This window comes from Microcaecilia unicolor, chromosome 3 (assembly GCF_901765095.1).
Source record: "Microcaecilia unicolor chromosome 3, aMicUni1.1, whole genome shotgun sequence".
In the NCBI taxonomy this organism is placed as follows: Eukaryota; Metazoa; Chordata; class Amphibia; order Gymnophiona; family Siphonopidae; genus Microcaecilia; species Microcaecilia unicolor.
Window position 1 is genome coordinate 353503017 of NC_044033.1, and position 12188 is coordinate 353515204.

The following is a 12188-nucleotide window of genomic DNA, read 5'->3' on the forward strand; positions in this document are numbered from 1 at the left end:
TTATTTTTCACATACCACATTTAAAATTTCAGTGTAAGAAAATCTGAAAACACTATCTGCACTGTAGCGTGCTCGAGGGATATGCTAACATTTCAGTTGAAAACTGCATGATGAATCTTACCTTCTCCTCTTCTAATCTCTGCCTTCGTTTCTCATCTACTGCTATACGCCTTCTTTCTTCCTTTATCCTTTGTTCTTCTAACTTCTTTTTGCGCTCTTCCAAGTGTTTCTCATAGTGCTGTCGGGCTCTCTCTTCTTTTTCTAACCATACAGATTCTCTTGCAGCTGCAAATAAAAAATAAAAATGAGCCCCAAGTCAGAAACTAAACAGGTAGTACAACAAGATCTAACTAAGGATCAAAAACTTGCTGCATTTTCATTAACTCTGTATATTCTTTAAACTTTATTTTATTCTTCTCATCAGTTAATCAAAGCCCTATTTCCCAAAGTGCACCAAGCAGTTAACTTGGGATTTAGCATGTGCTAACAGAACAGCAGCATAAATGTGTACACTAATTCCCATTTTAACTGCACAGAACAGAGCAAGAAATAACATAGTGTAGAGGTAGCTACCGTGCATAATGTGTACTGTCTTTGCATCAACGATATGGGAAGATGCCATATATGAATAATACAGAACATTATATCATTAAATATAAACTTGCTCTACATGAGTAAAACAAACTGTAAACACAGACTCATAGCAACACAACATAAAAAATTATTTGAAATAGAGAAAAAAAAGTGCAGGCTCCGTAAATGCTACACAATAGAAGTTCAGAAAGTCTTACTAAAAAGATCATTGAAAACCATTTATATCAATCACTTAAATACGAATATTGTTTCAGACCTCACTTCTCAGATGAAGACAACCTTGTACTATAGGGATTACATTTCAGAGCATAAATATGATCTAACTAACCTCTTATCATTCAAAGAATGAACATTTTTTTTAAATATATTTTTAACTTATAGGCAAAATAAGCTTACATGACAAATGTCAAGATAGCCAATATTAAATTGTAACAATTCCTATATGAATATAACCACAAACTATAAATTGCCACACCATCCCTCCCTCAGATATCCTTCCCTCCATCCACCTCCCCCACCAAGAGCAATTCTCAACAAGGATAGAGGTCACCTTTACAATCCTTCTTGGCGACCTCATTCCAGAAAGCCAAATCCATCCCTCCCCACTAAAACCTACCCAGACCATCCTCCCTCCCCACTCTCACATGGCATGCCCAGCACCCCAGGAACCACTTTCGAGCTCTATGAGGAACGGCCTCTCACACAGGGTGCCAAGTCTGCTGAAAAGTCCTCCAAATTTTTGGACAGCCCTTCCTAGCTAGCATCCAGCCACTCCAGTTTCAGTAAATGATACATTTAATGCCTCAATTCAGTCAAATGTTGGCGAATGCAAATGCCTCCAGTTTCTCAAGATACATTTACGAGCCAAAACAAACACCTTTTAAAATAGATTATTAGCCCTTTCCCTCAATCCCAGGGAGACAAAGTTAGAAAACAACTGTATATACAGTAAACCCACAATGGGAGAAATCTATGCAGAACAGTTTGCAAATAGACCAAAATATTCATCCAGAACAGTTGTATACGATAACAAGAGCAAAACATGTGTATTAAAGTAGCTGGAGCAAATTGACATCAAGGACATTTGACTGTATCAGAGAAACCAGCCCTAAACGCCCGTCCAGGAGCCACAAACATCCTCAACAAAAACTTGTACTTCTGTTCTTATATTGGCACTGATCTCACCAGCACTTTGATATGTTTCATAAGGAGACAAAGGCCAGCACCCATTTTATGCTTATGGGGTGGAAGTTATGAATTCCAAATAGCAGGTAATGCATCATAGTCCCAGGGCACCTGAAAGACCCCAGACTGTTTACAAAACGAGAGGCTTGCCTTAGTTTGATGGGAAAGGACAAAGATTTCAGTTATCAGATCAGCCATGTCTTCTATCAAAGCTGAACAGTCCAGGCCATCGATATAATGCTTTACTTGGCCATAAGTGTACCAGTCCCTTGTTTGAACTAGTCCAGTAGTCTCCAATTCAGCAAACGATTACACAGTACCACTCACTGTAATCAGATCTTTAATATAGCAAAAAGAATGAACATTTAAATGCAGTTCAGATGCTAACCTCAGAGACAAAGTTTGCACATATTCTAGTAGCTGCTACTTTAAATAAGCTGATCCAATGTGCTTCAGTTATAAGTATTTTACTGACCTACAAAGTATTATTAATCACCTGTAATGGATGTTTTCAGTAGAGAACAGAATTCCACAGCTCAGACCTGAGTGTAAAGCTCAGAGTAGCTGTGGCTCTTTTCATGAATTGTGATCTTCTCAGCATGTCACTAATTCTGTAGATCAAGAAGGAATGCAGCTTTTGGGGAAGCAGGAGGTACTGTGCCTGATCAGTCCTGTATTCTATAGAAAACTGTCACAGGCCAGAAACAATGCTTTTTCCATTGACAAGCAGGATTGAATTAGGAATACAAGGGGAAGCATGCCAAGTGGTGCTTTAAGTGGATGCTTGCACTAGCAGCTCCCATATGGGTTGGTGTGCAGGGCCATTATTACCCTCAGAATGGTAAATGGAAAGCTAAACTCAAGTCTTCGAACCTGGGAGTTGATGGATGTATCCAAAAATTCCACTGTTCTGGGAAGAGAGGCGTTTGTGGAGTCTCTTGGTGAGCACAGTCGATCCCTTCTTTTGCCACAGATAACACAGTCTTTCGGAGACTGTCCCTCTGAAGCACCATCCAGGTCTACTACAATAGCACTGCAAAGACCTGTTGGAACTCATTTCTGCTGTGCAGTCAGGAAATAGTGCCAAAGCATTCCTGACCCCTGCAGAACATGGAGGTTGTTTGGTGTGGAGACAGTAAGATTTGACTAGCATCTCCCCCACTGAGTAGTGAGTCTTTCCATTCCAAGTCTTCTGTGGTAAAAGCAGCTATACCAAGGCGATTCCTAGAGTTATTACATCTGGCTGGAGGGGATGGGGGAGTTGCATCTCCCAAAAAGGTGTCACTAGAAGATATTTGGGAAGTAACGACTAGGATGGAACAAATTCTCTTACACTCAATTGCTAGGACAAGTGATCTCAAAAGCTACTGTGTCCAAACTGGAGAAGAGCAGGACAGTAGATTGAATCAAATGGAACACGAAATGGTCACTGCTGGGAGTCAGATTCAGGCTTTGCAATCTATTGGGGAAAATCCACTGCTTATTTCTGGGATAAGCAGCATAAAATGTATTGAACTTTTTTGAGGGATCTTGCCAGGTATTTGTGACCTGGATTGGCCACTTTTGGAAACAGGATGCTGGGATTGATGGACCTTTGGTCTGTCCCAGTATGGAAATAACTTATGTACTTATGACAGCAATACACTGCAGAATAAAATTCAGGGGCTGGAGAATCAGATATGGAGCTGTAATCTGAATCAAGATTATCCGACGTAAACGGGACCAGTCCATTGTCAGATAAGTGAAAAGTCAAATAATACGGAAAACAATGGTAACCCCTCAAACAATGAACGGAAAACATACTTTACGCACGAAGAAAAGGCGTGTGGTATCTTTAACCCATTAGTGCCCAACGTTCCCATATAGGATTTTATTATGAGAACATTGGGCACTAATGGGTTAAAATATTGTTTATTAACACTAATCAGCAATGAAAAAAATCATACAGCAGGCAACTTGAGCACAAATGCAGGGCAGTATACACAGCACAGCAACTGCACAACAGGCAATGTGAATAGAAATACAGTACTTTAGAGGTACAGAACCGAGCAAGGGAAACCATATTCAACAAGTGCATATACAGAAATTCAGAATCAAGCAGAGCCCCATTTCTCAAGATCACTGCATGTTCAGCCTCACTCGAGTTGTCTTCTCCAGTCAACAGTACCGTATGAAGCAGAACTCAAAACAGCAGAACCAAGCAGAGCCCAGGTCTCAAGACAGCAGAACTGCACCTGGAAACCCTCCAGATCTAACAATGAGAGTAAGAATAAAGGAAGTGCTGTAAATGTAAATGAACAAACAGGAATACAGTAGGTGTACATACGGTTCTGCATAAAACTCATTGTGCACAAGATCCGTTTCTAAAAAAAGCACGGCCTCAGATCAAAAATGGATCCCTGGCAGGAAAAGCAGGCTTTCAAGTCACATAGTGCAAGTCCAAATATTTCTGCAAAAGCAAGGTCTCAGATCAAAAATGGTCCCCTGGCAGGAAAGCAAGATCTCAGCTCAAAACATCTTTAATGTTCACTCTCTTTTGCACTTCCTTTCTGCAAAAGTTTCTGCTCTATAGACAAAACAACTTTTTTCCTCTTTCGACTGGTTCAAACTTTTTGCAACGGTTCCCTCGCTGCACAAGAAGGGTACCTGATACAAAAATTAGTGCCCTGCTGTAATGTAATGAAAGCAAGGTCTCAAGCTTAAAAGTTTTTCAACAGTTCCCTTGCTGCAAAATCGGGGTTCCAGGTCCAAAAATTAATGCTGTGCTGTACTGTTGTAAAAGCAAGGTCTCGGCTGAAAATGTTTTCAATGGCTCCCTCGCTGCACAAGTGGGGTCCCAGATCCAAAAATTCATGAATAGAAGCATTGGCTCAAATCACAAACAGGAAGAAAAGCCATGTACTTCTTAACTCAGATGAGAGGTGAATGAAGGAGTATCAGCAGAGAAACACAGTCTCAGCTCAACATGGCTCAAAGATGGTTTTCTTGCATTGTGTGAACATGAAAAACAGGAAGAGAAGCTGTGCACTTAACAGCACCTCAATGATATCACCAGGATGGTTTGTCAGATATGCCAGAAGGTTAAATTAGTGAAGGTCGGATAATCGAGACTGTACTGTAGTTACATTTTCCCTAGAACAGACTTCTCTCACCTCAAAAGTTGAGGAACATTAAGCCATGGGCATTGTAATTTGTCTGGAAGAAGAAAAACTTTTGCTCAAACTTTATCTAGACTGGCTCCTATGAATGAAATCTTGTCCATCAGGCAAAGTGCTGAATTCTTGAAGTTAGTGAGGTACTTTAGGTACTAATTGTTTCATTTCTGAGGGCCACAAAGAGATTTGCCAAGGAAACTGCATGAAACCAATCTAGTAAAAGGAGGGACCAGACTTTAAAAAAAAGGTATGCTAGTGACAAGTACAGTTACAGTTTATTAAATTTGCTATACCACTAGGCCTTCTACAAAATAAAGATCACAGCTGTGCACAATAATAAAATTAATAAAACATAAAAAGAACTACAAAGTTCAGACAGGAAAGGAACAAACAAGTCAATCATACATATAGCAAAAATAAAACTAATCAATACAGTTACCCAGGGCTCAACCCCAAACATCCCTCAGGGAAAGATATTCCAAATGTAAGAATAAAATAATGTGCCTTAAATGGCCGCTTAAATCGTTTCAACGATTGTTCCATACAAACCTCCAGAGGAAGTATATTCCACAGGAATGGTGACAAGTAAAAATAGGCATTCTTCCTAGTAGCTACAGCACAGGCCACTGGAGGAATCTTCAGCAGCAAAATATGCTTAGAACACAGTCTAGCTGGAGTATGTGAATGTATTGGGCTAAAAAGTGTCTGAGAAACTTTTTCATAATATACTCTATGATTAAACATCATTAATTTAAATGAAACTCTATAATGCACAGTCAATGATAATAAATTTAAAGAGGAATAACATGATCAAATTTAAGAGAACATTCCAATAAGCGCAAATTTGACTGAGTAATCCCTGCCAACACTACATTAGCATAATCAAAATGAGATATAAAAAGCACATGCAGAAGAACCACAAAAACCTTCTCATCCACATAATTCCACACAGCTCTCAACTTACGCAACATCATATATCCTCAACAAACTAAAGTTCTCACCTGATCATCAAAGGTCAACTGAAAATCAAATAACACACCCAAGAAGCAGCACAAGGGTGAAGGGGAGGAATATGTAGAAGCTGATAAGGATAAAACGTTACTTATCTGTAGCAGGTGTTCTCCGAGGACAGCAGGATAAATATTCTTATATCTAGGGTGACGTCATATAACATAGCCCACTCATCAGCTGGTTTACCACAGCTTTCTAGAGCATTACACTGTGAATACATGCACCTTCCTGCCTGACACTGTTACACAGGACCTAGCCAGACTAGTGTATAGCTTATAAAATTCAACTCCAAAGGGAGGTGAGCAGTATGTAAGAATATTTATCTTGCTGTCCTTGGAGAATATCTGCTACAGGTAACTAACTTTGTTTTCTCCAATGACAAGCAGAATAAAATATTCTTACATCTGAGAATCCTTAGCTATCAGGCTACCTTAAACAAAAAATAGGGAACAATAACATGGGTCACAACACGCAAGGCTAATCTGATACCTACATGTATCTTATTTTTGTTTCTTTGTTTGTTTAGGCACCCTGGAACTGAAAGAAATGAGCCTATGGGGGTACAGTTGGATTCTAGATCCCAAATAGATTCTGAAGATCTGACCAATCCAACTGCTGCATCGTGAGTCCTGTTCCAAACAGTAATGAGATGTAAATGTGTGGGCGGAAGACTATATCGCAGCTCTGCAAATCTCCTCTGTGGAGGCCTGTCTCAAGTGCTCTACATTATAAGCTGTAACATGACCCTCTAGAGACAGCCCAGCATGAGCACAAGTAAAGGAAATGCAGTCTGCTAGCCAATTAGAAAGAGTGTGCAATGTTTTAAATGATAAACATTGGAGCCACCAGGACCTTCTTAAGTTCCTTCAACACCCTCAAATGAATTCCATCTAACTCCACTGCTCTACTTTTAGTTTAGCTAGTTCCTGACAAACACAGTCTTCTGAAAATCATTCAAGGTCTACTTCACTTTCATTCCTATTTGTATAATCCTACTTCGGGACCTTCTTCTATGAACAGAGAACAGAAGTATTAATTAAGCATATTGGCGTTATCCCCATCAGCCTCTGCATATTTTTCCCCTTTACTCTTCAGTCTGATAATGCTGATTTTGCACTTTATTCTGTCACTTATGTATGTAAACGTTTTGGACCCCCCCCCCCCCCCACCCACCCATTTTACTCTATTGGCAAGTTCTTCTTTCATCTGCATCTTTGCTTTCCTCACTACTGTCCCAGCTCTCTGAGCTTCTCCAGATACAGTTGCTTGTCTTCCTCTTTCTATGATCTCTTGTAGTCTTCCTCTTTCTGTGATCTCCTGCAGTTTATGAATGCTAAACTTTTTCCTTATCTTTTCCAGCTACTTCCTTGACCACCACAGCAGCCTCTTATTTTTATTTACTTTCCTAACAAAAAGGTTTCTAGGGAAGAAGTATTCCAGAGGGGACATTCTGATTATTTCTCCTCTTCAGAGAATGTCACACACTCATATTCAGACCACCATGCATGCTCCAACTCAGAACCAGAGAAGTACTCCAGAGAGATTGGAGTCTGTTTCTGACTAGAGTTCAAGGCCTCAGGTGAGGGAAGCCCTTAACTGTGGGCATTTAGACTCCAATGACCTTCAATGCCTTGGTAATACTTCCTCCATTGATGCACTGGATATTGATTCCAGAATATTCAACATTGACTCCAACACCTAGCATTGATGAAATGCCTCCAGGTACAGCATGATTCTTGGAAACTGGCTGGGTAGCCCTATGCATCAATCAATGCTGTCAAGTCAGAGGCTCCACATCAAGCAAGGCTGAAGAAACTGCAGTAGAAAGTGGCAAATTCTCATGAGTTGCCTACGGTGGAGGAGTGTACTGGCCCCAGATACTTGAAAGCTGGTGTGGCCTCCTCCAACATCCAGGATAAGTTGCCTTCTGGGGCTGTTTCAAGGACATGGCACCTGTCAATGCCTCTGAAGAGGGCCAATGGTTATTCAACTCAGCTTAACACACAACACCCATGGCCTTCATGTCAGAAGAAGCAGCAGCTGAACCCAGCTTTCTTGGAGGGTAGCAATCAGTTGATGTCAGCTCCCAATGATTTCTACAGATGCCTGACATCAAGTGAGATCGATAATCTCTTGATAACAATCAGGGGCATTTTCGAAAGAGAAGGGCGTCCATTTCCGACACAAATCGGGAGATGGGCGTCCTTCTCTCAGGGTCGCCCGAATCGGCACAATCGAAAGCCGATTTTGGGCATCCTCCTCTCAGGGTCGCCCGAATCGGCATAATCGAAAGCCGATTTTGGGCATCCTTAACTGCTTCCCATCACGGGGATGACCAAAGTTCACGGGGGCGTCTCAGCACCGTAGTGAAGGCGGGACTGGGGCGGGATTAAGAGATGGGCATCCTCAGCCGATAATGGAAAAAAAGAAGGCCGTCCCTGACGAGCATTTGGTCGACTTTACTTGGTCCGTTCTTTTTTCAAGACCAAGTCTCAAAAAGGTGCCCAAACTGACCAGATGATCACCGGAGGGAATTGGGGATGACCTCCCCTTACTCCCCCCCCAGTGGTCACCAACCCCCTCCCACCCTAAAAAAAATTTTTTTTTAATTTTTTTTACCAGCCTCACATGTCATACCCAGCTCCATGACAAGCAGTATGCAGGTCCTTGGAGCAGTTTAGTGGGTGCAGTGCACTTCAGGCAGGCGGACCCAGGCACATCCCCCCTACCTGTTATACTTGTGGTGGTAAATGAGAGCCCTTCAAAACCCACCCGAAACTGAAGATACATACCTGTAGCAGGTATTCTCCAAGGACAGAAGGCTGATTGTTCTCACAATTGAGTCATCGTCCGCGATGGCCCAGGAGACCGGCAAATTCCTAAGCAAACAAAAAACCTTCCAGAACGCACCGGCACATGGGCAGAGCAAACCGCGCATGAGCAAACGTCTTCCCGCCCGCGGCGCGAGCGTGCCCTCAGTTTAATAAACAAAGAACTAGAACAACTCCAAAGGGGAGGAGGGTGGGTTTGTGAGAACAATCAGCCTGCTGTCCTCGGAGAATACCTGCTACAGGTATGTATCTTCACTTTCTCCAAGGACAAGCAGGCTGCTTGTTCTCACGACTGGGGTATCCCTAGCCCCCAGGCTCACTCAAAACAATGAACATTGGTCAATTGGGCCTCGCAACGGCAAGCACAAACATTGACCTGAAAAGAAACACAACTAAGTGAGAGTCCAGCATGGAACAAATTACAAATGGGCCTAGGAGGGTGGAGCTGGATTCTAAACCCAGAACAGATTCTGCAGCACCGACTGCCCAAATTGACTGTCGCTTCGGGTATCCTGCTGAAGGCAGTAGTGAGATGTGAATATGTGGACTGATGACCACGTTGCAGCTTTGCAAATCTCTTCAACAGAAGCTGACCAAGTGAGCCACTGATGCAGCCATGGCTCTAACATTATGAGCCGTGACATGACCCTTCAGAGTCAGCCCAGCTTGGGCATAAGTAAAGGATATGCAATCCGCTGGCCAATTAGAGATTGTGCATTTTCCGATGGCGACTCCCCTCCTGTTGGGATCAAAGGAAACAAACAACTGGGCGGACTGTCTATAGGGCTTTGTCCGCTCCACGTAAAAGGTCAATGCTCTCTTACAGTCCAAGGTGTGCAACTTGTCTTCACCAGGGCGGGTATGAGGATGGGGAAAACATGTTGGCAAGACAATTGACTGGTTCACATGGAACTCCGACACCATGTTTGGCAAGAACTTAGGGTGCGTGCGGAGGACTACTCTGTTGTGATGAAATTTGATATAAGGTGCATGTACTACCAAGGCTTAAAGCTCACTGACCCTACGAGCTGAAGTAACAGCCACCAAGAAAATGACCTTCCAGGTCAAGTACTTCAGATGGCAGAAATTCAGTGGCTCAAAAGGAGCTTTCATCAGCTGGGTGAGAACGACGTTGAGATCCCATGACACTAGTGGAGGTTTGACTGGGGGCTTTGACAAAAGTAAACTTCTCATGAATCGAACAACTAAAGGCTGTCCAGAGATAGGCTTACCCTCTACATGTTGATGATAAGCACTAATTGCACTAAGGTGAACTCTTACAGAGTTCGTTTTGAGACCAGACTCTGATAAGTGTAGAAGGTTTTCAAGCAGGGTCCATGTAGGACAAGAAAAATGATCTAAGGCCTTGCTGTCACACCAGATGGCAAACCTCCTCCATTTGAAAGAATAACATTTTTTTGTGGAATCTTTCCTGGAAGCAAGCAAGACCCGGGAGACAGAAACTGGAGGTTGGGATGCAGAAGTGACCCCTCGTTCTGAGAAATGAGGGTCGGAAAACACTCCAATGTCCACGGTTCCTCGGAGGACAACTCCAGAAGAAGAGGAAACCAGATCTGACGAGGTCAGAAGGGTGCAATCAGGATCATAGTTCCCCGGTCTTGCTTGAGTTTCAGCAAAGTCTTCCCTACTAGAGGTATGAGAGGATATGCATACAGAAGGCCTGTCCCCCAATGTAGGTGAAAGGCATCTGACGCTAGTCTGTCATGGGCCTGAAGTCTGGAACAGAATTGAGGGACCTTCTGATTGATCTGAGTAGCAAAAAGATCCACCGAGGGGGTGCCCCATGCTCAGAAGATCTTGTGGACTATGCACATGTTCAGACACCACTCGTGAGGTTGCATTATCCTGCTCAACCTCTTGGCCAGACTGCTGTTTACGCCTGCCAGATAAGTGGCTTGGAGAAACATGCCGTGACAGCGTGCCCAAAGCCACATCCAGACGGCTTCCTGACACAGAGGGCGAGATCCGGTGCCCCCCTGCTTGTTGGTGTAATACATAGCATCCTGATTGTCTGTCTGGATCAGAATGATTTGATTGGACAGCCGATCTCTGAAAGCCTTTAGAGCGTTCCAGATCGCTCGTAATTCCAGGAGGTTGATCTGAAGACCTTTTTCTTGAAAGGACCAAGCTCTTAGAGTGTGAAGTCCATCTACATGAGCTCCCCACCCCAGAAGGAATGCATCCGTTGTCAGCACATTTTGTGGCTGAGAAATTTGGAATGGATGCCCCAAGGTCAAATTGGATCGAATGGTCCACCACTGAAGGGAACTGAAAAAGTCAGTGGAGAGATGGATCACATCCTCTAGATCCCCTGTGGTCTGGCACCACTGGGAAGCTAGTGTCCATTGAGCTGATCTCATATGTAGGCGTGCCATGGGAGTTACATGAACTGTGGAGGCCATGTGTCCTAACAGTCTCAACATCTGCCGAGCTGTGATCTGTTGAGATGCTCGAGCCATGGACATGAGGGCCAGGAGATTGTCTGCCCTTGCCTGGGGAAGATAAGCTCAAGACGTCCGAGTGTCCAACAGAGCTCCAATGAACTCTAATTTTTGAACCGGGACAAGATGGGACTTGGGGTAATTGATCACGAAGCCCAGAAGTTCTAGCACCCGAATAGTCATCCGTATGGACTGTAGAGCGCCTGCCTCCGAGGTGCTCTTCACCAGGCAATCGTCGAGATAAGGGAACACATGCACTCCCAGTCTGCGTAGCGACGCTGCAACAACTGCCAGGCACTTTGTGAAAACCCTGGGTGCGGATGCGAGACAAAAGGGCAGTACACAGTACTGAAAGTGCCAAGTTCCCAACTGAAATCGAAGATACATCTCGATACTCCCAGCTCACTGGAAGTATCGAGATGTGAGTATAGGCGTCCTTTAAGTCCTGAGAGCATAGCCAATCATTTTCCTGAATCAAGGGAAGAAGGGTGCCCAGGGAAACCATCCTGAACTTTTCTCGGACTATGAAATTGTTCAGAGCCCTTAGGTCTAGGATGGGACGCATCCCCCCTGTTTTCTTTTGCACAAGGAAGTACCTGGAATAGAATCCCAGCCCTTCTTCCCCTGGTGGAACGGGTTCGCCTGCATTGGCCTTTAGAAGGGCAGAGAGTTCCTCTGCAAGTACCTGCCTGTGCTGGGAGTTGTAAGAATGAGCTCCCGGAGAGCAATTTGGAGGTTTGGATATCAGATTGAGGGTGTATCCTAACTGGACTATTTGAAGAACCCACCGTTCGGAGGTTATGAGAGGCCACCTTTGGTGAAAAAATATCAACCTCCCTCCGACCGGCAAGTCGTCCGGCACGGACACTTTTTCTGAGGCTATGCTGCACTGGAGCCAGTCCCTTGCTTTTGCTGGGGAGCAGCAGGGGTCTTAGGCGCACGCCGTTGAC

The 12188-nt window shown here is 43.6% G+C and overlaps 1 protein-coding gene across 5 annotated transcripts in view; it reads right to left on the minus strand.

Annotated features, from left to right (window-relative positions):
- The window catches only part of MAP7 (microtubule associated protein 7), a 317468-nt gene that overhangs the window by 164866 nt on the left and 140414 nt on the right, over positions 1-12188 (minus strand). For all 5 annotated transcript variants that reach the window (XM_030198511.1, XM_030198510.1, XM_030198509.1 and 2 more), the window contains exon 4: positions 122-285. In XM_030198511.1, the coding sequence (XP_030054371.1) occupies positions 122-285 (164 nt within the window). The remainder of the gene's footprint in view (positions 1-121; positions 286-12188) is intronic.